Source organism: Corvus moneduloides, chromosome 3 (assembly GCF_009650955.1).
Source record: "Corvus moneduloides isolate bCorMon1 chromosome 3, bCorMon1.pri, whole genome shotgun sequence".
Lineage (NCBI taxonomy): Eukaryota > Metazoa > Chordata > Aves > Passeriformes > Corvidae > Corvus > Corvus moneduloides.
The window spans coordinates 109,881,530-109,906,801 of NC_045478.1; the positions used below are offsets into that span (position 1 = coordinate 109,881,530).

A 25,272-nucleotide genomic window follows, 5' to 3' on the forward strand; every position below is an offset into this window, starting at 1 on the left:
AAAAGAAGGTTTGTTCCCAAAAAACTCACTGTAAACTCAGAAAAGAAAGAAAAGCACCTAAATCAGAGCTGGAGCCTAATTTGGGTGTTCTAATTTGTGCTTGGGCAAAATTGCACTTGTCGTTGGCTGTGTAGGAATTCTTTCTATCTTTGAACACTTCTACACTTGTGTGAGAGCTCCAATCCTAAAGAATATATTATTCCTTTGATGTAGTAAGTTTTGGGGTTAAATCCAAAGATTTCTGAATCATACTGATATCTTAGGAAAAACAGTATTATCGAAATAGTAATTTTCTCTGTGTGCCAGGCAAAGCCATGAAGAAGTGGGTTGAATCCATCACAAAGATAATCAACAGGAAAAAGCAGGCACAAGCCATTGGGCCGAGCCACAACATCACTTTTGAGAGTCCCCCTCCAGCAATTGAGTGGCACATAAGCAAACCAGGCCACACAGAGACTTTTGACTTGCTCACTTTGCATCCCATAGAAATCGCTCGGCAGCTCACTTTACTGGAGTCGGATTTTTACAGGTAACTTCCCTCCACGGGGAAACATGTGGCACAAATCAAAACGTTCTCCATGCCTGAAATTGTTTCTGGGGGCCTCTGATGTGAAGCCCCACAGAAATCAAGGGACTTTACCAGTGGTGTGTATTAATTACTATTTCTGCAGAAAAAGCCCTCTTAAGTACAACATTTGTTTCATCCTCCCCCAGTTAATGTGTAGTACGTGTGACTGTTGCATACTGTTAGTGGTATTGTGCTCCATCTTTCTCTTGATATTTTCTGAATAGATCAAACTTTGAGAAGTATGAACAGTTATTAAATCAGTTTTCTTCACATCCTGGTTTGTGAAGCAAATTAAGGACCGTGTCAGGTCTCATTAGCTGTCTGTAAGAAATTGTTCAGGCATTGGAAGCTCACATTTTGTTATGGTGAATGAGATGATTTCTTTCTTCATTTAGATGAACAGAGGTGGTTAAGAGTTACATAGATTAAGAAATATCTACAGTCTAAAAAAGAAGCATAGAAATATCAGTCATTTAGTCATGATGGGAGTGATACCTTAAGAATTTATTTCTAAATATGAATTCCAAATTCAGTGAAAATCAAGAGAGTTTGGAGAAATAATATTTTCTTTCCTGCTTTTAATTACATTTTTTGATAATGCATCTACTTTTCTAGAGCTGTGCAGCCATCTGAACTAGTTGGAAGTGTGTGGACAAAGGAAGATAAAGAAATTAATTCTCCCAACCTTCTCAAAATGATAAGGCATACAACTAACCTAACTTTGTGGTTTGAAAAGTAAGTGACTTTCCTGAATCTGCACCTACTCCATATCTGGATGCTTACAGTCCATTCACAAGTATACTGTGAAGAATCCTGTTCTGAGAGAATTCCTGTTTTGGTGTTTAGATGCTAAAACCAGTCCCTGTGAGAATTTTAACATAATGGTCTCAAGCTTTTTATTCTTAGAATATTTTCGAATCTCTAAGACATTTTCAGAACTATCTCAAGTAATTTGATAAAATCATATTTGTTTGTGTTGCAACTTAATATCTGATTTTGGAAACCTCATCAGCACTTTAATACAAACCCCAATGTTCTTGTGTATTTAGATGCATTGTAGAAACAGAAAACCTAGAGGAAAGAGTAATTGTAGTGAGCCGGATAATTGAGATCCTGCAAGTTTTTCAAGAGCTAAACAACTTTAATGGTGTCCTTGAGATTGTCAGTGCTATGAACTCCGCAGCAGTTTATAGGTTGGATCACACGTTTGAGGTACAGTGAAATGTTTTCCACTTTTGCTATGGCAATGTCATGCAGGGTACCTTGGCTGCACTGAAAGCCTGTCTTGTCAGTAAGCATGTGCTTCCAAGGAGCAAGGAAAGTAAATCCCCCAAGAAATTAATCAATCAGGGTGTAAGAGAGAGGGTTTTTTCCTTGGTTTCAGAAGAAAGAAACCTGTCCCCACTTAAGAAAGGCATCTCAGGATGATGGGGCACTGTCCTCGTGGTCCCTGGTTCAAACACCTGTGGGAGTCCATTACTCTCAGTATTGTTGTTGGGCCATGCCTTTACCTTCTCTTTCCAAACAACCTGTTTGGTCTCTCTTTTAAGCAAATTCCAAGTCGCCAGAAGAAGATCTTAGAAGAAGCTTATGAGCTGAGTGAGGACCATTATAAGAAATATTTGGCAAAACTCAGGTCCATTAATCCTCCTTGTGTGCCTTTTTTTGGTGAGTACGTTTGGTTTGGATGAGCTGTGTCCCACATTAACATGAATTTGGAAAGTATTGAGCTAAGGTACTAAACAGAGTATGAGCAGTAGAGAGAAAAGTCAGTTTTAACAGGACAGGTGGGTTGGAATTTCAGGTGCCCAGGCACAAATATGTGAAAAAAACCCCTAAAGTAACTATTCACGGGAGATGTTATTTGCAGTAAAAATAAGTATATCTGCAATATCCTATTTCCGTATTTGTTGATTTTTACTTTGAGTGTGGTTTGAACTGTTGCAACCAGAAATACTCTCAATAGAAGGTGGTCACATTAGAAATATTATTGCCATTGACTGGCAGAGAAAGAAGGATCGCCTTCCTCATCGTGAGTTCCAAGAAATAAAGCTAGAGTCTCATTTCTATTAAAAAGTCTTATTTCTGTAAAAATAAAGTTTGGGAAGAAAGCCTCCTCTTTATCATCAGTCTGAACAGTTCTTCTTTGAAGTAGATTGCTGACATTTAGCAAATTGTGGTGTTAAGCACATCTCATTCCTGTTATTAAGCAATCCATTTAAATGTTTGCTGCAGATCAGTTCCAAGTCTGGATATTGCACTTGTCCAACATAGGCTTCGGGCCAAAACTGAAAGAAAATAGTGTTGATGGCTTTTTTGGCCTTTTACAGATTGGGGAAAGATATACTCCAGAGCTCTGCAAAGAAAGATAAGATCAACTAAGAAACCTTCTGTCCTGCTTCAGAGATGAGTAGAGGTTAGCAGGATCACATGTGAATAGCTTCAGTTATTTCTGTCGAGTCATAATGACAATTCCAGATACATGATCTGTGGAGTGGAGAGCACTTTTTGCTTTCTAATCTTCAAATTATTTGATGCAATTATGAAGCCAGGATAAAACCTGAAAATAATTTTTGGAGTTTAGCTGGGGTGTCTAATGGAATAGAGGAGTTAAGAGAAAGCACTCCTGTTCAGTGTCCTCTTTTAGTGTTCAGTTGTGTGAGCTTCCTTAACCACAAGAAAGATGCACAGGCTTTGGGACTTTGATGCAAAAAGGCAGCTTTCTGGAAAAGGCATGTTAAAATACTTAAATTGTTGCCCTTATTGGAAAGTGAAGTGCAATTCTCTTACTGACCGTAACGGAGAAGTTTTCTAAATAATTACAGTGCACAAATTAAATTCTTTAAGAATTCCTTGTATTCCAGTTGTGACTTCCTCCTTGTTTTGTACTCTGTGCTGAGAACCTCTTCTGTGTGCCCTTTAGGGATTTACTTAACCAACATTTTGAAAACAGAAGAAGGCAATCCTGAATTTCTCAAGCGACATGGGAAAGACCTTATAAACTTCAGCAAGAGAAGGAAGGTAGCCGAGATAACAGGGGAGATACAGCAGTACCAGAACCAGCCATATTGTTTAAGAGTGGAATTTGACATCAGGGTAAGTGACATGATTTCTTTCTGTGGTGATTCTGTCAGCTGACAGGCCGTAAGGACAGACTGAATTCACATAGATTCAGTCTGACTGAATCAGAGATGAGCAGAGCTGTCATAAAACCTCTCTTGGGTCTCACTATAAGAAAGGGCAGAAAGCTCAATGCTTGCAGTTTCTTGGGTTTGTTTCATTTTTTTCTCAGCTGTTGGGACATTGATCTTATCGATCAGTGTTAAACAGGAACTGAAACTGGCAGATTCTCCTTGTCCTTCACTCAGTTGCAGTTATTTGTCCAGTGAGCCCAGTTGTGTTTTCCTCCTCTGTTACACTGCCTTTATGTTTCCAGGTTTATCTGATAGCACTGTGTTTACATCATGTGTTGATGGTCGTGATGCTCACGTTTTTCTTTCTCCTGGTGTTTGTTTTCCTTGGTCTGAGGTGTTGTCTAAGCAGTGTTCTCTCTGCTTGCTTTCCTTTCTTCCTTTTTTCTTACCATCTTTTGAGCTATATACTTTCAGAGAGTCATAGGACAGGTTATCCTAAGAGATTCTGCAAGGGTTTATTTTATTTGTTCTCCTCAGGCTTTGACAGAATGCTTTGTGGGAGCAGTCTTCCCTACATCAGTGTAAAGATGGATTGTTTGCAGCTTCTTCTGGAAGTGTTTGAGCAAACCTGGTCTGATTTTGCACTGCAGAAAGCATTTAGGGTTGGTAGCACAGTTGGTTTTCAGGCCAAGCATAGCAGTAGCAATGTCCAGAAAAGGGCTGGTGACAAACAGATTTAATAACTTAAAAGTCTGTCATTACCTCTGACTCCAGCATTTTCTCTGTTCTCTTGAACAGTTGGGATCATTTGTGCTGTAGAAACAAGCAGTATTAACAAGCATCTTAGTTGACAAGTTGTCTGCGTTTTTGTATTGCAGAGATTTTTTGAAAACCTGAATCCAATGGGAAACAGCGTGGAGACAGAATTTACAGATTATCTGTTCAACAAGTCACTGGAGATAGAGCCACGGAATGTCAAGCCTCCTCCAAGATTTGTTAGTATTCAAGTTTGGTAATTTTCTTTTTCAAAAAGTGCTTACATTTGTCTTTTATAGATGGCAAAAGTCATTTTAGATCTCTGACTTCATAAATATAAAGCTACATTTAAGTGATCTCACGGCCTTTTGATTTTGGTTGATATCTTCTGTCGTTTCAGCCCAAGAAGTACAGCTACCCCCTCAAGTCCCCAGGTGTTCGTCCCTCTAATCCAAGGCCAGGTACCATGAGACATCCCACACCCCTGCAGCAGGAGCCAAGGAAAATCAGCTACAGCCGCATCCCAGAGACCGAGACGGAAGCCACAGCATCTGCCCCAAACTCCCCCCGCACCCCTCTGACCCCTCCTCCTGCTTCTGCCACTTCCAGCACCACGGACGCCTGCAGCGTGTTCGACTCGGATCCCTCCAGTCCTTTTCATACAAGTACGTGCTCACAGCCAGCCTGCCAGGCATGTGCCAGTCACATTTTGTGGTGTTAGGCAGGGGAAATCAGGTTTAGCCTTCTAAAGTACTGTAAAAAGAATTGCTTTTGTCTTCTTATATTTTCAGTATTTCTTACTCCCTTTTTCTTTAAAAAGTTTTTATTATAAAGGAGAAACTGAACAGAATTAGGGGTGTTACTTAAGGACTGTTACAAGTCTTTGGAGGAGCTGTCAATACTGAAGGCAGACGTAATCTCTAGGGCCCATACATGTCCCAAACAAACTTGTGGGATTTGCTGCCATATGTATATGTGTGAATGTATTCGGTGAGTATCTGATGGTGAACAGTGAGAATAAAAACTTAATCTTTTGGGAGTGCCTTATTCTGCTGCCTGCAATTCAGAACTGATTTCAGTGTACATGGATGGTTTTCCTGCAGAACTTAAAATTCATGTTTCCTTGCTTTAAATCCATCAGGACCTATCCACACCTCTTTTTCTTCTGTCTTTCCCAACATACAAGGGATCTCATATTTTATGGTGTGCTCTCAGTATTTAATAATGAATATAGGCTCCTTTCACATATGAGGGCTTGCAGAGGTTACTCCTGCATTCAGCTGGTTGCCACAAGGAGGTGAAATGATTTGTTAAAAGCAGAAGTTCCTTAGCAAAGCAGTGCCATTGCAGAGTGTTCAAGCCAGGTCTTTGCAAAGCCTTCGCAAAGGATTTCTTTGTTATTGGGTCCACTGACTGCAGGTTCAGGGTATTGTTTCAGTGCTGTTGTGACATAAGAAAAAGTTTGTGATGTGGCTTTGGTCTTGGGGATTACTTAAGAATGTTCAGGAACTGATAGTCACAGAGATCTTTGCAGCTCAGAAAAGCAGTTTCTCTGGCAGCTGCAAGTTAGAGGCTTGTTTCATTGTCTTTATTTACCACCTCCTTGATTCATGATGCTTTTTATGAGCTTTATTATTTATGGCACCTCTATTGGCAGCAATATTGAGCCGAAAGTTCATCATTAGCAACATTTTTTTTAATGTCCACTAGGATCTGCTTCTGTGTCATCCATAAACTTTACCAAAACTTCAGATGATGCTCCTGTCCCTCCTCCTGTTCCTCCACGAAGAAGACCAGAATCTGCCCCAGCTGAATCCTCCCCATCAAAAGTAAGTAAGGAGAAAAAAGGTCATTTGTTTTTCTGGGAGAAGAGGGGCAGGGCATGATAGAAAAGTAACTCTTAAAGACAGTACATTTATTTTTTGAAGAACTGTATGAGAAAGAGTAAGCAGCTATGTATTTGAAGCCTTCACACCTCTGCCTCGCTATGTCTTGATCTCAAACAAATGAAAACAGATGGGACCTAAATTTAGGGTTAGAAATGTCTCATCTACTCGTGAGCTATGCTCAGGCCCTTGCATTGCTTTTGAGAACTTGAGGCTTCAGGCAGATGTTTCCATCTGGGATAATTGTTCCAGAGTATCATTTTAGGATATATGAATGGGAGTAAAGAACTGATGAACAGTAATGATGGAAAGTGCTGTACACAATTCAGTCCTCTGGAAAGTTTCACCAGAATACTTGACCCTGATGCTGTGGTGCTCAAGGGCTTGCTTTCCCCTCTTGCTTGCCCATCCTGTCTGCCTGCCTGCTTAAACCATTGCTACATTTTCCTTTTGCATTTGTCTGGCAGCTGGGATCTGATCCAGCCTTTGTTGCAGACAGTGTCAAATTTCACTTGATTTCAGTGGAAGCTCATTTGTGAATTCAGATTTGAAAATCCCACTCAAAATATATGTCTTTGAAGAGAGCTTCTAAGTGGCTCTTCAGCAGTTATTTTCAGACTACGGGCAACTGTGTTGTCAGTCAGCAGAATTTAACACATCACCAAATTGTATTTGAAAACATTGTGTACGTGATAGGGTGTTGGAGACCAGTTATCCTGTTGCTATGGTCTGCATCTTGGGAACTGTTCACTTCCATAATTCTGACTACTGAACTCCATCTTCTGAGCACAGTTTATTTTTTCCCTGTTCGGCATCATCATCCCTTTTCCTTGTTTTCTTGAACAAATATCGGGTGCATTTACCCACTCCAAGTGCTTGTTGCTGGGGAGGTAGTTGAAGATACCCAAACCTCCCCAGCAAGCAGACCTGGAACTAGCAGGGAAATTGTTGCTTTGACCATTCTTTGCCTTGCCCTTGTCCCTCTCTGTACATCTTCATTCCTTCCATCCTTGGCTGTTAACTCATGTGTTGGTGCACCCCTGTTAAGAGCAACCTGCAGTGCGGGAGGGGCCTTCTGCTTCACAGCAGGGTCTTGTGTTTTGCTGCCGCTCTGGAATTTTACTGAATGAAATGTTTGTGTACCTCAGATTACTTCTGCACACCTGGACAACCCACCAGCAATCCCTCCTAGGCAACCAACCTCTAAAGTGTATTCTCCAAGGTACTCGGTGCCTGATCGGACCTGCATCTCTGACTCCTGTGTTACCACTGCAAACCCTCCCGAGTTACCGCCACGGGAACCTGTGCGAACTCCAGATGTTTTCTCTAGCTCACCACTACACCTCCAGCCTCCACCCCTGGGGAGAAAAAGCGAACTTGGTAACACCTTTTTCCCAAACAGCCCCTCTCCGTTCACGCCTCCTCCCCCCCAGACGCCTTCTCCACATGTAGCACGGAGGCATCTGCCATCGCCGCCTTTGATACCGCAGGATGTGGACCTCCCTTCTGTTGCTGGACCACCCGTTCCTCCACGACAAAGCACTTCTCAACATATCCCAAAGCTTCCTCCAAAAACTTACAAAAGGGAGCACACACACCCATCGATGCATCGGGATGGGCCACCCTTGCTGGAGAATGCCCCCTCCTCCTGAACTGTCCCTCGCGCTGGGAGTCGCATTTTCCTGGTGCTATGTCTGTTGCTGGCAATGGATGCACTGAACCTGGTGGTGTCAAGGAGTTGGGATGTGTATGCCAAACACTAAGAACTCTCCAATGCATTGGAAATGTAGTGTACAGAAATGGAATTGCAAAAACAGACTTTCTAGTGGAAAACCCGGTTAACTTGCTATTCTTGTTTTAGTATGCAGGACATTGTTCTAAAGTAATTGGACAGCTGATTGTACCAGAAAACAGTCTGGAGAGACTTCTTTGGCCAATGAGCAGAGACTGTGTTTGTGTAATGATCAATAATGTCCAGTACAGGAAGGAAAAACAGTCTTGTATCCATCAGTTCCATACAGTGGCACAGTTTTTGGAATGAAAACATTATGCACTTTTTTTAAATCTCAAACAGGGAACTTTATATCCTTCTTAATTTTCCTTTGCTTTACTTACTCCCTGCTTTAAAATACCTTCCTAAAATTATGAGAAGGACTGTGAGGAAGATCTGTGGTACCTAACCGAGCTAGAATTGAGGCAAAGCACTGTATTGCGGTCCTGTTTACAAGTTGTTACAATGAGTAGTAGGGGGTACCTAGGCTTCACCAAAGAGGTACTTTATTATTATTTTCTGAAATACTGTGGTGCCAGTTCAAAAATAAATTTTTGCCAGGAAGCATAATGTCTAATTATTGCTTTCTTTAGATAGAGCTGATGAAAGTCTTACATCATTAAGGTGACAGCGAATTTTTTTTTTAAAAAGCAGCACTATCATCTGAAGCAAATATACTACATTTAGAAGACTGTTAATCTCTGCTAGGTTATGTCATGTTCCTTTTAAGGTTTACTGATAATCCATTTCATGGCTAGTAGCTATTCTTTTTCAGTCATGCCATGAAAACAGTCACTTGTCAACTTCCATAGCTATTGTCATGTTTTACTAACAATAGATTAATCAGCATACATAGAATTGCCTTGCAGTTGCATAAATCGTGTGTATATAGTGAATGTTGCATAAATATACTTGCAGATTGTTTTTAATTTAATTGAAATAAAGATAAAGATATGTTTGGCTGACATATGTTAAATTATTACATGGACAAATGTTCAACTTAGTTTTTCAGTTAAGCACTGAAGGGGATAAAAGCCCGTCTTGTGGTACATATTTTTCCCACTTCAATGTATGTATTTTAGTTATAAGAGACTAAAGAGGTGGTTTTGGCATGTTGCAAAATAATAATTCCGTAATATTTGAGAAGGTGGGTTACTCCCAAAGTGAATTATTATACCCTGTGAAATGTTTCACACATCCTGTATGAGACATGTTAGAAAAAGTCAAACTTATATTAATCTTTACAGTGGCTTTCTCTGTCCAAAATACACATGACAAACAGGTATGTTGTAAGTATTCTGACATGGTTTATCCGTAACCCTGCATGCTGCTCTTCGACTCCAGACCAGACTGGGACAGTAATGGTGGATGACAGTTGTTGAAGAAAAGGAGCTCCCTAATCTCCTCTGCAGTAGGTATATGAAGCATAAAGTGTCTCATCTTCAGTTCATATGGCTCATGGGGCAAGTAAAATTCCCTCACATTTCCTCTTTGGAAGAAGAACACATTTCAGCAGCTTGGCAAGCTGTCTCTCCTAAAGATGGTGTTGGTTGAATAATGGCAGAAATCGCCTTTTTTAATGGTTTCAGCAATGCCGTTGATCAGGGCCCTGTGACCCTTTAGTGTGGTCATTTCATTTTGGAAAGCATTTCATCAACAGGAATGGCAGTTTTCAGCACAGTCAAATCTTGAAGTTGTCAGTTGTATTCCTTCTTTGATGTCTTTAACAATGTTGTTTTGAAACATTTTCTCTGGCAAAAGAAAAACAAAGTGAAGTTCTCAAAACCTTGGCTTCAGAGGAGAATGTTATATGGCAGCTTTGTAAAAGCTCAAGCCACAGGAGGTGTAGTTTAGGTTATGGGTTCTTTGGATAAAAACACCATGATGAACATACTGTTGGCAGTGTTACCTAAATTCTTAGCTCCTCGGTGGGTTAGCAGGAAAACTCCATAAAATGAGACTTTCTGATCTGTATTTCTTCTTCAGCACCCTCTTGTCTGTGCTGTTGTGCAGCCAAGGCAGAGCAGGCAGGAGGAATCACCCAGTGGCCAGGTTGCTCAGTCAGGAGAGACCTCACATGGCTCCTGCTAATCAGCAGATTTCTGAAATGTCAGTAGGTCTCTGCTTTCCTTTGTGGAGTAGGGAATGCTGTTCCCTGTTTGTGGCTGAGGATAAAAGTGCTTTCCTGGTGAGATACTTGGGCAAGAGGGGACAATGGTCACCATGCAAGAACCTGAAGTAAACATTCTTTGGAGCCCATGCGTCAGTCACAGTGCACCAGTCATGGTGTTAACTCAGCTGCAAACAGGAAGGACTGAGAAAACTGTAGCTTTTTAGAGTTGACTACAACTGCTAAGCCACTGGTTTGTGTCAGGACAGCTTTGTGTTAATAATTTCTGATCTGGAATGGCTTCTTCTTTGGATCATATTTGCATTAGTGACAATACTTTTCACATAGAAAATTACGTCATTTTAATGATGCTCTCCGTCTCCTTGGTAAAATGACCCTGATTGGTCTGGTGTGGCCTGGGGTGATGATGTGACCTGGACAATGAAACATGCTTGTGTGGAGGCCTGGAGAGCTGCTGTATTAGTGTAGAGAGCTGATGTGTGGCTAAAGTCAGCCTAAACCACTGCAAACTGTGTAGGCAGGGTTATGTAGCAGAACTTCATAGGTTTATAAGAAAGAACCTTTTTAGGCAGGGCCTCTTGCAATTGGACAGAGTAATGGCTTTAAACTAAAGGAGGGTAGATTTAGACAAGGTATAAGGAAGAAGTTTTTTACAGTGAGTGTGGTGAACCACTGGAACAGGTTGCCCAGAGGTGGAAGATGCCCCATCCCTGGCAACATTCAAGGTCAGGCTGGAAGAGCTCTGAGCGACCAGCTCTAGGTGAAGATGTCCCTGCTCATTGCAGGGGGTTGGACTAGATGGCCTTTAAAGGTTCCTTTCCAACCCAGACTGTTCCATGATTCTGTGGTGATTTTGAGGGTGCTGAGCATTTGTTTCTCTTCAGCTGCTGTTTGGGAAGTCGCTGTTGTGCTGCCTGGTGACCCCAGGGTGACACGTTACTGTCATGGCATTCAACAGCCCCTGCAACATTTGTCTATAACAAACTTGTCTGCTAATGGAGAATGTTATCCTCCTTCAGCGTTGATACCATGGAAGCACTGGAGTGCTCCATCCTCAAGAAGCCATTTCTAGTGTGGACTAACCTGTTTCTCTAATATGCCTCTCTTAAATCAGGGAGGGAGAGGTCTGTCTCAGTAAGAGCATGCTAGTACACTGGATTTAGATCCTTCAAGTTTTAGAGTGACATTTTTCTTTTGTGTGTATTTTAAATTAGATTTTTCCCAGTGATATCACTGGAGGTACTGCTGTTGAACGCAGTAGATTACTGTGCTTCATGGAAAAGATTGTTGAATTGTCATTTCTAAACCCAGACAATGCACAGGTGAAGTCTTTCTTCGGGAGAGAAACCTGTGGCCCATTATAGGTGTAAAAACAAAAGTGTTCTTAACTTACTTTGTAAATTCCATTCCTTATTTTCCATTAAAAAAACAAACCACCCTTAAATGCATTTTTCTGTCCACTGAGAGCAAATTTACCTTTTGTGTTCAGTGGAAAATAGTGCATTATGAGGGAAACAAAGTAAAGAGTAAGTTTGGAGGTTTTTTTACTTTCTAGCCAGCAAATGTGAAATCCTGTACTGGGTGGCTGAGAAGTTGAAAGGGAAAAATCAAATCAGATCAAATCCCTTTTGCCAGATGCATGACAAGTTAGCTGCCAGATATGCAGAACATCTGTAGTATTTTTAAAAAGGAGGTAAACAAAGGTAGGTGATCAAGGGCACGTGTTGTTGGAATTGCTTTGAACAAGTTTGTTGAATCTATTTCGGAATAAGCTTTTTTTGTTTTGAGTCTGGGATGGCTGACTTAAACAGGGAGTGTAGCCGTGGAGAGGTGTGGTCTAGAAGAGTCTGAGGAGATGAAGATCTGTCACAGTGAACTACACCAACAACAGGATCTTGACCAGAAGCCTGGAGAGTGACTCAGCTGAGTTCTGAGTAAGAGTCTTAGAACCTTGTGTAGGGAGCAGTCTCCTTGCATGGCTGGACTTGTAGGGATACAGGATTGTGTAAGTAATGTTGCCTCAGAAAGGGACCAGAGCAGCACCTGTTTCTTCTTTTAATGGATGCAGCCTTCTGGCTGATTCAGTGCAAGAGGCAACAGCGTTATTTAAAGGCAGCATTTATTTGGCACAGGAAGAAAAATAATCCAGAGTACACATGTACATTAAAGATGGATTTGAAATGGATCCTGGAACAGGTTATGTGTGTGTGGTGCTGAGCATCATTCATTCATATTATTTACATTTGCAGATTCTGAGCAGGTACAAGGACATCTCAAGTGATAAGTATAGGCCTGAAAGTAAGAACTCAGAATCGAAAAATAACCATCAGTTCTGACTGTGCCTTAAATCATTAAATAGCAGCTGAAATCCACATGCATTTTACAAGCAAGGGTCTGCCACTTTGGAAGGATTTCCTCACCCCGGAGATGTTAGCAGGTAGGTTTATTTTCCTTTGTCCTGTTTCTGTCCTGGCATCTGCCTGGCAAATATGAAAAGCAGGTTTGTTCTATGAAGGATAAAAGTGTCATTACATACATGAGACCAAAACCACAAGCATCAGAGCCCTTGACAGCATCAGTGCATTACAGTGGACGCTTGTCCATAATGATACAACTCTGGTTCCAAGGACAAACAAATATTTCTGTCGGTGGCTGATTCCTGGGCAGAACAAACAGGTTTTGCTGATGCTTCAGTTACAAGGATCTGGCTCTTCCTACATAATTTCTATCCTGGCCCTGCGCAATCTGACTAAAAGCTGCCAAGTCCTAGGAATTGTCTTGTGATTCAGTGGCTGGTCGGCATGGGGCAGTCCTGACTGGAAAGGGCCAGGGAATTTTTACTTTTATGAGGATGTGAGGGAAAGGGAAGGAGATGGAAGGGGTTTGGGGTTTTTGCCATTAGAAGCCTTACATTAAAAAAAATCTCCCCAGAGTAGTTTCCAAAAGCTAGGGGAGGAAAGTATGATACTTCTTTCCTTTTTGTAAGGAGGAGAAGTGAATTTTTGTTTCATTAAAATCTATGGGAGAGGCACCAACTAAAACATTTTAATCTGTGGTTTTGCTTGGTCACATTCTTGAAATGTTGGGAAAACCTTGATTGCACTAAAGAAGGGGTTTTGTCTGTATGGATAGCCCTTTTCACACACACCTTTTTCCCTCCAGCAGAGGAGGAAAAGCAGGCGGTAGATGCAGGTCAGTCGACACTGGAGAGCTCTGGGCCCTGTATCTGCAGTGAGACTGGCCACTGCATCCAAAGACACCTGCTCTGGGCCTCCCCTGTCCTGCTGCCATGGCCAGGAGAGCCATGCAGCGTGGTGGGTGCTCTTCTCTTGGCCCCAAATTCAGCCACCCTTGCACTGATGCGGGGAGTTCCAAGCCCCCAGTCTCACAGTATTTCCCCCAAGGCATTGCTGTTGGCCCCATGGAGACAGTTCACAACTTCTTAAGGTGAAGCTGTCCTTCAGACAGACCAGTGTCCCAGGCTTGTCAAAACGAGGTGATAAAACCAGAGTTGCTCTTGAAACTGCCCTCAGAACATCCCAGCTTCAGGTAACACCAGAGCTCACCAGTACTGCACTGGTCACACCACTGTGCCAGTGGTGCTCTTGCAGCTGGTGTGTGACATGGGTGTCACAGCAGAGCTTCTCTCAGTCTTCTGCAGAGATCAGAGTTACTGAGGGTTTGTCATGTCCAGGAGGGGTGGCCTGTTTGTGGCCTCCTTGATCTGTGCTTGCACAAGAAGGAGGGCTGTGAACATGGTGCACCATCAACTTTCCTGTGCTGGTGCCTCAATTTTCAGCTGGAAGAACCATTCCAATGGAACCATGCACGTGATGGGGCTTGTGAGGGTGTCAGGCCAAACAGCTGGCAAAGTGTATTCCAGGTGTGTTACAGACCAGGAATCAGGACACTCTTGGGCACTACCAGTGTCTGCATTGATCCACACTGGGAATAAGGTTGAGAAGAGTCTGTCTCTTGTGGCAGGCCCTGGGCCCAGCCTGCATCACCTGCCTGGAGACAAAGGTGATTCTGAGAGCAGAAGCAGTGATTCCTACAGCAGCAGGCAATTCAGGAAACAGCATTCACATAAAAGGTGAAATAGGATTTTGGGGAGTGAGAGAAGTCCAAAAGAAAGGATGTCGCTGATTAAGCAGTGCAGGTGCTTCAGCTGATGCTTCTTCGACCTTCTCAAACCACCTGGGTAATGCGAGCTGGCCTCCCAGTAGACATCTTTGATGGTGGTTTTTTGGAAAGTAGAGGAAAGAAGGGAATTTTAGACTTCTGGCCAGGATGCCAGGGCTGCAAAGGTAACTCTTCTATTGTGGGTGAGCCCAAATAAGACCTGCCTTGAGTTTAGAAGAGCAAAGATGTATGGCAAATCAAGCAGTTTTGGGGGATGAGGGGGAGGAGAAGATAGTGGGATTCGGCCAAAGCTTTCCAAAACTGAGGGAAGTTCAGTCAGATAGGAATGAAAGCTAGCAAGTTCCTGTGCTTATTGGACCTGCTGGTTGAGCTCCACTGCAACCCAAGGCCTGGCCCTGCCCTGTGCTAGAAAGAGCAGGATGCATTTGTAAGGCAGTTGTGAGTCTCCTCTCCCCCACCCTCCACCCTCTGTGTTAGTGAGGGGGATCCTGGGGCCTTGCTGTCTGTCTCCACCCTCGGGGACCTGGGGAAGCACTGCTGTGCTTTGGCTGTGGCCTGCCTTTCTTGGGGCTGCTTATTTCTTTTTGAAGAGCTTGCGGAAGGAGCTCCGGAACCCCCCCTTGGGCTCGTGCCGCGGGTTGTGGTCGCTGAAGGATGTTTGCTCATTGTCATCCTTCTGGCAGAACCTGGTGTTGTCTTCTGCATGGAGCTCCTAAAAGGGAAAAGACAATTTAACCAGCATTTGCAACCTCACATTCTTGTTCCCTTCTATTTCTCTCTCTGTGCTAGGAGGGACCTGGTGGGTGAGGAGGTGCTGACAAGGCTGGGAAACAACACTGGTACCTCTGCAGAGAGCTTGTTGCTGGCTCTAAGGCTGAGGCAGTGACAGAGGAGTAGGAGGATAAGCATTGTTAGAGGGAACTGGAGCCTTTCTTGCTAAACTTTTTGTTTAGGGGAAGCTCACTAGCTTCTTTTGCCACTGAGGGAGCAAGGCAGCTTGGGCAGTTGGAAGAACTTCCCACCCTCTCCTTTCTCCCCTAGGGCAGGGAGGCATCAGGCTTCTTGAGCTGTGATAAGGTGTGAAAGACTTCTGCTGGCTCTGCTGCTGCATGGTTTCATATCTGTGGGGCAGAAGGCTTCATTGGCACACACACCTTGAGGTAAATGTGCCACTAAAAGATCTTTCCCTCTTTCAGGAGAGTGCCAAGCTCCTCTCAGCCAGACTCTGGACAAGACCCTTTTCTCCAATTCTGCCCACCACTGCCATGGTGATGTTCTTTGCTCCGTGGGGGAGAACATGTCCTGCATTTCTGGACAAGCTCCACATCTGCACCCTGCTGTGGGCCATAGCTCTGTGCAGGTGAGTGCCAAAGAGCTCACAGGCCCCTTTCTCTGGGGTGGCTGTGTTCCACCTCTGGGGTGGCTGTTGACTCTTCTCCCTCTGCCTCATCTCCCCTGTTCAGCCATCCACCACCTCCTTTACTCACTAGGCCTTTTACTTTCTTCTCTTTTGAAGTTTCCTTGCTGCCTTTTCAGTCAGGCTGTCAGAACCTACCTCCCATCATCATCTGCATCTACAGCCTCCTATCTGAGCATCTCACAGCACCCTTGGCCTCTACCTCCTTGGCTGTGACAGCCCAAAGTTGACTCTGTGAACTATAGAAACATTGCTCCTGCAGGACCTGGTGTCCCTGAAGGGTTAGAGTGCTGTTTGCCATGTCCCATCTGAGAGACACAGTTAATGGGCTCTGACTGTTCTCACACAGACTTTGGCATGGGTCTGTACAATCCAGGCAACAAATACAGGTGAAACAAAACCTCTGTACCAGATCCTTGCTGGTGTAAATGGGCTGAGCTTGGCCAAGTCATGCTGGTTTATACTGGCATGACTTACCCAGCACTCCTCACAGCAGGTGGAAAGGCACCTGTTCAACTGGGTGCCAACCACAGCACTAATTTTGAACAGCTTTGTGTAAACTTTGTGACCTGCTCAGAACATGAACCTGGGGGGGAAGCTCAGTGACAGGTGGAGACACACAAGAGGCTACCTTGTCTCAAGGGTGTGCTACCTTGTCTCAAGCCAGCTGTGCACCTCAACCCTGTGCTTGTCCCTGGGGAAGATGTGTGTGAAAAGGAGCTATCTTGTCCCTCCCTTGGGCATGTACATGCAGCTGAGGACTTGGAATGTGTGGGCTTGAAAGCTGTTTTGGCGTGTTCTACTCTAACTGTATCTCAGATCTTTCTCCTGCTGCTGCTGCACCACCATGTGCCTTTTTTTTTTCTCCTCCTATTTAAGCCTCCTTACTTCCAAAAAGCTCGGTTTTTCACCCGCTCCTCTCTGTGGGGGGAAGTAGCTCCTTTGGGAGCTTCGAGATGAAGCTGAGATCAAGTGAGGCTGAACATTCCTGTCCTGCTTCTGCTGCAGACGGCTCCCACTGCTGCTCCGTGTGCTGTAGAGTCTGGTGCTCACGCCCTCCGCGCTCCGCGGCAGCTCCTTCAGGGACCTGCTCAGCTGCTTCCCTTTGCTGTGGAACATCTCACGCTTGTAGGTGCTGCTGCTCACGGGAGTGCAGCTCTTAGGCAGTGGCTGCAAGGCATGGTCTGTCCTCTCGGGTTCTGAGGTGAAGTTCACAGGCCTAAGGAAGCAAATATCCAAGCTGGACTCGGAAGAGGCTGGGGAGCAGTTCTCAAAGAGAGCGAGGTTTTGGAAGGTATCATCTTCGTAGGGGCCTGGCATGGTGAAAACCTCCCCAGGGTAGTCAAACTCTTCGTAGCTTGGTGCAAAGTTCCTCGCATCCTGCAGCAGCTCCACAGAGGTTCTGATGGCTCTCTCCGTGTTCCCCACGGCGTCAGCCGGTGGCGCTTCGTACTCCATTTCAGGGATGGATTGCAAGGGGGCTGTCAAGGCCTTGAGTTCCTGCTCTGTCAACTGAGAGGAGGCAAGGATGTTCTCTGGCCTCTCGTGTTTTCTGCTTTCCATCTCCCAGTCAGGGGGCTTTACAGCCTGGATGTTCTCCATCACCGTTGGCTGGGGTTTCTTCATCTGTGGCATCAAATGCCTTAAAAATAAACAAAACAAAACAACAGACGGAAGTGGAATACTAAAGGATGACAGAGACAGCATGACAAGTCCCCCCCACCCCTTCACTCCCCCAGCCCTATTGTGTTCATTTTATGGCCAAAAGGTATTCTCCTGCCTTGGAGAACAGTAACAGAGGTATCACTTACAGAAATTGCCTGGCTGGTTAGGAGGACCAAACTTGGAAAGACAGAACTGCTTATCCAGTAGCTTTGGCTGACTTTGGTACTCTACAGCATGAAACGAATAGAAACTGAGATGAGAAGCCAACTGCTCCATCTCTCTCCTGTTCATCTGCATTTTGGATTTTAACTTTTCTTCTCTCTCTGTAATGTAGGAGCTATGCCTCACTTTCCTGTGGTCTGGTTGTCTTTTCAGGTGGATAAGGTGGATACCTCTTGGGTAGGGTGACTTTGTCCCCAAAATGTGTCAGGAGTACTTGGAGGGCTCCTACCCTCCCTGTGTTCCAGCTGAGTCTTCAGTTCAGGGTGGTTGTGGGGGTGGTGCCAGCTGAGGCTACCAAGATGTGTGCCTGGAGCATCCTATCTGTGAGAGGAGGGAGATTGTCTTGGGCAGCCTGGGGAGAAGGAGGCCAAGGACTGATCTGTAACACTACTAACAGAGGGGGACTAGGAATGACGAAGCCAAACTCTTGTTAGTATCAAATGAGATAAAAAAGCACAATAGCCACAAATTGCTGGCATAAGAATAAAGTTAAGTCTAGTGTGCTTCTCTGATCATCATCTCATTTGGCACCTGTCAGGCTGGAAATGGCCAAGGGGGAACCATACAAGGAGTGGCTGAGGTCACTTGGTCTGTTCAGCCTGGAGGAGACTGAGGGGAGACCCCATCGCAGTCTGCAGCTTCCTCATGAGGTAAAAGCAGAGGGGCAGGCACTGATCTCTTCTCTCTGGTGACCAGTGACAGGACCCGAGGGAATGGCTGGAGTTGTGTCAGGGGAGGCTGAGGTTGGATATCAGGAAAAGGTTCTTCACCCAGAGGGTGCTTGGGCACTGGAACAGGCTCCCCAGGGCAGTGGTCACAGCACCAAGCCTGACAGGGCTGAAGAGGTGTTCAGACAATGCTCTCAGGCACATGGTGTGACCCTTGAGGATGGCCCTGTGCAGGGCCAGGAGTTGGACTCGATGATCCTTGTGGATCCTTTCCAACTCAGTATATTTTGTGATTCTGTGAAGATTGCCAGGTGCTACCAGTAGCCCTGCCTGTCTTGAATTAGTCTTGTGTGGTTTTGAACCCATTTTGTACTTGTGTCTAGTGATAGTGAATCACATCACTCAATTATGTGCTGCGTGGAAAAGTTTTTTTTTTTCCCTACTCTGAGACCTTGGTCCTGTTTCCCAGCTCTTGTAATGTTGACAGTGAATAATGCAGAGTGTTACTGTGCACACCACTGTCAGGCCTAAACAAATGCATGTCCTCCCTAACATACCATTAAGGCAGCCCTGGGTAGAGCTCTGAAACATTTCCTGCTGGTAAACCACATGGTAGGGGATAGCAGGATGGAGCCAGCCCTTCATCTCTCTATCCATATACAGGGAATGGTTTTGGAAATGACAGCCTGTAGCTGCCTGGTGTCACTGGCATGGTGTGTGTGAGGAGAGAGTATTCAGCCTACTTTGAAAGCTGCCCACGAGGACAACAGGCTTACGGGGTGGTTGTGCCAGAGGAAGGTGCTGCTGGGAATGACTGTATGGCCTCTTCAGTGTGGATCCCACTGTCCCGCATGGATGCTGCACTGGGTGTTGGAGAAACCTCCTGGCTTGTACACTGGGAGGTGAGACCTTTGTACAGCTTCACCAGGGACGACCTGAGGGAGGAGAAATCCATCGTCGGGCTAAGAAATAAGGCAGGGAATGAGCACGAGCGTGTAGAATCACAGAAAACAGGACTGGGAGGGACCTTAATATTCCCGTTCACCTCTGCCCACCCCAAGGAAGAGCCTGTTCCACCTAGTCTGTTCCATTCAGCAGGGCATCCTGCTTTCTGTGGTGTTCTTAATGCCTCTCCCCATAGCAGTCCCTCCCCAGCAGTCTGCTCCAGCCCTTCACCACCCTCCATACTCGGAAGCTTCCCTTGAAATTTGATCTTGTCCTACACCCCAGGTAAGTCATCACAAGGAGCAAAGGCAACCAGATTCTGATGTTAGTAACAAGCCTTGATTTGAAGGAATTGTTCTGAACTGCAACTTGAGAATCTACATTCAGGGAAATTTCTGTCACAGTTCATCTCAAACAGGTTATGGGAGGCTTTTGTTTCTCCCACCTCCTTCCCCAGTAAAATATGATAAGACCATTCTTTTGGAGTCTCAGCCCATAAGGGAAACAGTCCTCAGCTTCACCAGGGCCTGGAGCTGCCAGAGCTAAATCCCTGTCTGTTTTCCCACTGGGGAGTGACTTTGCCACCAGCTTAAAGAATCAAGCCACATGAAACATGCGGCTGCTATGTTTAGAAGGATTTAGAAGTGATCTTTCTTTCACTCTCAGAGTTAGGCATAAGGACCCACCCCAAATCTGACCTCAGTTGGAGGGCAAATGCCAATAGTGGTTCTTCTCCAGCATTCAGATGCAAAGGGCTTTATTTCAACAGAGCAATATGCCTGTTGATCTTGCCTGGACCCAAACCCCGTGTTTGCCAGGCTTCCCCCACACCTCCCTTCCCTGGTGACAGAATGAGCTGATGTTGTGCTTACTTCTTCAGCTTTTTCCTCTTCTGTATCAGCAGGTCTTCGTTGCATTGGAAGAGGAGGCTATAGTGGGAGATGAAAACCCGGAGGCGCTGCACACACACCAGCAGCAGGTAATAGTCAGGGTGCTCTTGCTCCGTGAACTTCAGGACATTCTGAGGCACAGAGGAGAGCAGGCTGTTTGGAGGCTGTCCTGACCCTTTCTGGGGAGAAGGCACTATTGGAACCATGGATTAGGGCTCTGGAGTGCTCATGGCACTGCCCTGGGGCAGCTTTTCTAGGCAGCATGAGTTTCTGAGGGACTTGGATGGGGCCTGCCTCCCACTAGTCCAGTGCAAATGCACAAGGAACCACTGTAAATGTAATCATGGGATGTGTGGGTGATGCACTGGTTGAGTTTAGCTTTGGATGAATAAACCAATGTTTTGATTTTATAGGGCTTGCTTTCTGTATATTTGCCTTGTCTGAAATGTTTCACTACGATTCAGATAAGCCTTCTGTGAACCAGAACTCTTTTTATCAGCCACCTCTCTGTAGGGCAGGTTGTTGGGCCCTAGGAGCCCTCTCAGGTGTGTCACATCTCTGGCCTCCTGTTTTCCCAGAGCAGCAGGCAGCAGTGCCTTTGGCTTCCCAGGAGACAAAAGCTGTTTCTGTCAGGTCAAATGGAGAAACTGGCAAATATAAGCAAGCCTCATGTGAAAAAGAAGAAACTTAAGCTATTGTTAGCTGGCTTTCCCTTTCAAAGTTTTTTGTTCTTCAAAGAACCCACTGGGTTTGCCAGAAGCCCTGTGCCTGTACAGGCCCAAATACCAACTCTGAGTTGAAAGTCGCCTGATGTGATAAGAGTTCAACAAGACAGTTTCCATCCTGGGGCCCTACCTGTAGATGAATAAGGTATTCAGGGATTCGCTGGACTATATGAAAGAACAGAATGTAGAGATCAGACTTGATTTCTTCTTCTACCTGAAATAGAGAAAGCGACTTAAGAGTCTTTTCCACCCATAAAACACATCTGCTTCCAGGTAGTTCTGTGCTTTAATGAGTAGTTATGCTGTAAGGAGTTACAACAGTTCACAGGGGCACACCAGGCATTTAGGTTGGGGATTATCTACTAGGGACACTCAGCCTAATTAAGTAGGTTAAGTGTGTTGAAAGTGCACTAGTTAAGTTTCAGTGAAACCCCAAGAAGATGCTGTTGTTCAGAATGAAGTTCTTAGTGTAGGCTCAGATTAACTGAACAAAATGAGATTGACTTTTAATATAAAAAATCTTGGAAGCAAGCAAATGTGGCCTGGTTATTGCACTTTAAACTACCTTTATATTTAACTTTCCTAGTTTAAACCCAGAATCAAGGGTGTGAGACCAAATGCCTGAAGCTGAAAGTGAAGACTCTTCTCTATAAAGGACTTACAGCCTCACTCGATCTCTGTTTGGATGAGTCCTCCATTTTCCAGGAGACAGTGCCAGGAAAAAGTCTGGATAGCATGTGCATAGGTAAGCTTTTGGGAGGTTTAATCTGAGATGTTGTTTCATGGCACAGCAGAAAAACAGCTTTGGTTTCAAACAGTGAGGAAGGTGTTAAAGCTGCTTTTTGTAAGTGCCTGTCAGCCACGGCAACCTCCAGGAAACTGGCATTTGGCAACAGAACAAGTGGATTGGCAGGAGAGTCCTATCATGGGCAGGCATAAGAGGAAGAGATCCAGGCTTGCATGTTGCCATTACATGCCTGGGAAGCAGGCAGGAAGTTTACCTCCTTCAGGATCACCACGTGGATCAGAGAGATGCATTCTGGCAGGTCCCTCAGGTAAGCAACGTAGTAGTCCAGAAAATTATTCTTAAGAAAGGGAAAGAGAAAAGAGCCAAGAAACTTAACAGGGATTTTTGGTCACAGAGTCAGCCAAACTGCTGATTCCCCACCATCGCTGCTGGAAGGTCACCAGAGCAGCAGTGTGTGCTGTGTGACTCCTTCTGGGCTTGGAACTTCTCAGGAAAGTCTGTTTTACAGAATGTGTTCTGCTGTTGAGCACAGTGTGTAAAGCTTTACAGCAGGTGGGGAGGGGTAGAGAGGCTGGGCAGCAAGAAGCTTTTCTTGTGTAAGACTTAAAATTTATAAAGTGTCAGATGAGTTTTTACACATCCTTGCTGCTCACCAGGGCAACAGAAGTGGGTGCAACACACCATGTGTGATAAGAGGCCTGCCCACCTGCTTATCAGAACTGTGAACAAGGTGTATTGGGGCAGGGGAGCATCAGAAACACTCTCTTTTCACACCCTCACTGGAAATACAGCCATTCAAGCCGTCAAGGCTCAGATGTGGCTCCTGCAAGCAGGTCTGGGTCTCATGTACTGGTTATAGAGCTGTGCTATGAGGCTGCCTGCCCACAGATGGGTCTGGCATGTGGAGTCCCTGAACAACAAAGGGACTGCCATGCCCCAGGACTGTGCTCCAAGAGGGCTTGCTGGAAGGCCTTACCCTTCAGGCCACAGCTGCACAGCCCAACCCCTCTCTTGCAAGGTGTTTTGGCCCACCTATGCCTCAACAAAACATCATGAATCATGACAGAAGATTCTGGAGAGGTCTTTAACATACCTCATCATTTGTCAGCTTCAGGAAGATGTCTCCTAGGATCCCTTGTCGTGGCCAGCTCAGGACTCGCTCCTGGAGAGCGTGCAGTAAATCCACGTGCTGCTGGACCAGGAACCGCAAAGAGTTGGGGAAAAAACTGAAGGGAGACCAGATCAGACTGGTTATACAGAGCAAAACCTCATCCCTAACAAGTGAATACTGCTAGGTGGGCATTCCTGTGTGGTCAGCACAGCCTTGCACATGTATTATTAACTCCTGTGGCTGGAGCACTGGCTGCATCGGGGGGTCTTTTTGGCTGCAAGTACCCTCTCCAGCTGGCTATTAATAAAGTGTTTTGAAGGCTTCTTAGGCTGGCTTTGCAATGCATTGAGTAGCTGAGCAGAATTAGCAGCACTAAAAAGCCCCAGGCAGTGCTACTGTGGCTGATTATGCAGGACCATGGTCCTGAGCCATCCCACTGAGAGCCTGGAGGAGAGCTCCCCAGCTTTCTGTGTTGTCCCATTTGTCAGGCCCTTTCAGGAGACAATCCACTGATGCAGAGCTGGTCAAAATGTGCTACTGCCTTTCTGCCACTTCACGTTGATTTCACCCAGAATCAGAATGAAGATGGTGGACAAGATGCAAGGGACAGGCAGGAAAGTCTTTAATGACTGCAAAAACCTCCCAGTGCCTCCAGTTTTCAACTAGAAATAAACCAAGTATTCAAAGATCTCTGTGTGGATGAAAGAAAAGTGTGTGAGGGGATAATGCAGAAATAATATTGACTGAAGAAAACTCCCCAAAAGACAGAGAGCACATCAAATACCTTCTCTCTTTGGTGCTTCTTTTCACATCTGGCCCTTGCAGTGTGGCCTTGATCTTCAGGATTAGGGACAGGTTGATGACATACTTCCTTTCTGACTCCAGCAGCTCCAAAGCGATGTTCTGCCTTTTGGCTTCCAGAAGATAATGGTTAAGTTTAAAAATAAGAAAATACTGACCTCAGGGACAGCTGCATGTTAGACTGGTGAACTGACAGTGAACCATGAAAGGAGAAACTTGTTTAACAGTGATATCAATGTCTCATCTTTTTGTGTCTTCTTTCCCCAAAATGTAAAACCCCATCCTGATCCTAGAGCATGCCCCAGACATGACTAGAGCCACAGTTTGCTAAGAAAGCTCTAAAGCAAATGTGTTTTTCCTATGAATACTGAATTTTTCTAAGAATAACAAAACAAGCAGTCAAAGGCAAAACAACTCATATCAGGGTTTCCCATCCTGAAGAATCCCTGCAGAATGAGAAGTTGTATTTTTCACCCACTTAAGTAACTACACTGCTGCAATCCCTTCAGTACTCTGAACCTGACAGGTCTTGAGAAGGAGAAGGGCTGTCCTGGGTACAGAGTGGTCCTGTCAGTCACACAGCCCAACAAATACAAAGGCCAGAGGTCTTGGAGTGTGAGGCCCTGAGAGATTCCCCTCTAGCAGGAGAAACTGGTCTGTGTCTCCCTCCATGGATGCTGAGCACCAGCCAGCTCACACCAGGCATGGATACAGCTTTGAGCCTCTCTAGCCAGAGTTTTCTACTCCTTACCAGCCAAAGAGGGTTCACATATTATGTTGTCTGCTGAGCTGTATCTGCTCTGGCCCATGTCTTTCCCTCTCTCCGGTTGCTCTTTGGAAATGTACTCATCTCCCCAGTCCTTGGTGTCCTTGGGCTGCTTCCATACTGTTGATGGCAAATGCATTTTTGACTGCCCCTCTGTTGCCAGGGGAGGCTTGAGGCTGTCATCTGTCTCTATGCCTGCTCCTGCAATGACAAACAGGTCTATGGACTCTGACATCTCAGCTGACTGATTATGCTGCAGCAGGCAGTTAAGCTGTGTTTCTATCCATTTGAAGCTGGAAGGTGGATTTGGAGCATTCCTTGTGCTTCACAAGGTCTGTAGCCTTGTAGAGTTAATTTACAAAGGAAGGGTAGTTGGTGAGCTCTTCAGCAGAACAAGGTTTGCACTCTTCCAGCATTTATTTTCAGGCCAAATAAGATCCAAAGTTAGACATAGGTTAGAGAAGAAGAAAGACCATCTCTTCCCAAGGGGGAAAAATGGTGCTCTCGCTATTCTTTGTCACATCAGGAAGCATCAATTCTTCCTTTCTGCAAAAGCACTTAGAATCTGAGAAAGCAAAGCAGAAAGGCTTTCTCTGCCAAATCCTTGGCATTGACCATCAAGGACACTTCAGGGACACAGGTTTGCCCTCACATCTCAACTGAAGTATGAAAATGGAGATACATGACAGACTGAAAGACATCCCTGTGAAATGCCTTCCCTGAAAGCATTTTTTCAGTGCAGTAAAGCAAGCACTCTCTTTGAATCGTTGTCCTGTCTTTTGATGTTTGATATTTTCTTACCTGGGCCTGCTATGACTTTCACACCTCCTTCTCCCATGGGCATGATCCTGGTGTCAGACACTGTTGAAAAACAAAGGGAACTTTAACAGGAGAAGACAACTGTAGAGCAGGCTGCTTCCTGCCA

The 25,272-nt window shown here is 44.9% G+C and overlaps 2 protein-coding genes across 10 annotated transcripts in view; one reads left to right on the top strand and one right to left on the bottom strand.

Moving 5' to 3' along the window:
- The window catches only part of SOS1 (SOS Ras/Rac guanine nucleotide exchange factor 1), a 43,732-nt gene extending 34,652 nt beyond the window's left edge, over positions 1-9,080 (top strand). For all 3 annotated transcript variants that reach the window (XM_032103417.1, XM_032103419.1, XM_032103418.1), the window contains 9 exons: positions 307-529; positions 1,184-1,303; positions 1,618-1,780; positions 2,119-2,236; positions 3,492-3,664; positions 4,581-4,697; positions 4,859-5,123; positions 6,169-6,287; positions 7,493-9,080. In XM_032103417.1, the coding sequence (XP_031959308.1) occupies positions 307-529; positions 1,184-1,303; positions 1,618-1,780; positions 2,119-2,236; positions 3,492-3,664; positions 4,581-4,697; positions 4,859-5,123; positions 6,169-6,287; positions 7,493-7,996 (1,802 nt within the window). In that variant the 3' untranslated portion in view covers positions 7,997-9,080. The remainder of the gene's footprint in view (positions 1-306; positions 530-1,183; positions 1,304-1,617; positions 1,781-2,118; positions 2,237-3,491; positions 3,665-4,580; positions 4,698-4,858; positions 5,124-6,168; positions 6,288-7,492) is intronic.
- A 3,594-nt stretch (positions 9,081-12,674) lies between these two features.
- The window catches only part of ARHGEF33 (Rho guanine nucleotide exchange factor 33), a 30,756-nt gene continuing 18,158 nt past the window's right edge, over positions 12,675-25,272 (bottom strand). For 4 of the 7 annotated variants that reach the window (XM_032103424.1, XM_032103420.1, XM_032103423.1 and 1 more), the window contains 10 exons: positions 25,149-25,208; positions 24,333-24,548; positions 23,565-23,694; positions 22,763-22,895; positions 21,923-22,006; positions 21,052-21,135; positions 20,179-20,327; positions 19,138-19,323; positions 16,695-17,448; positions 12,675-15,101 (listed from right to left, as the gene is read on the bottom strand). In XM_032103424.1, the coding sequence (XP_031959315.1) occupies positions 14,964-15,101; positions 16,695-17,448; positions 19,138-19,323; positions 20,179-20,327; positions 21,052-21,135; positions 21,923-22,006; positions 22,763-22,895; positions 23,565-23,694; positions 24,333-24,548; positions 25,149-25,208 (1,934 nt within the window). In that variant the 3' untranslated portion in view covers positions 12,675-14,963. The remainder of the gene's footprint in view (positions 15,102-16,694; positions 17,449-19,137; positions 19,324-20,178; positions 20,328-21,051; positions 21,136-21,922; positions 22,007-22,762; positions 22,896-23,564; positions 23,695-24,332; positions 24,549-25,148; positions 25,209-25,272) is intronic. The other 3 variants (XM_032103422.1, XM_032103425.1, XM_032103426.1) reach the window with 2 other exon arrangements.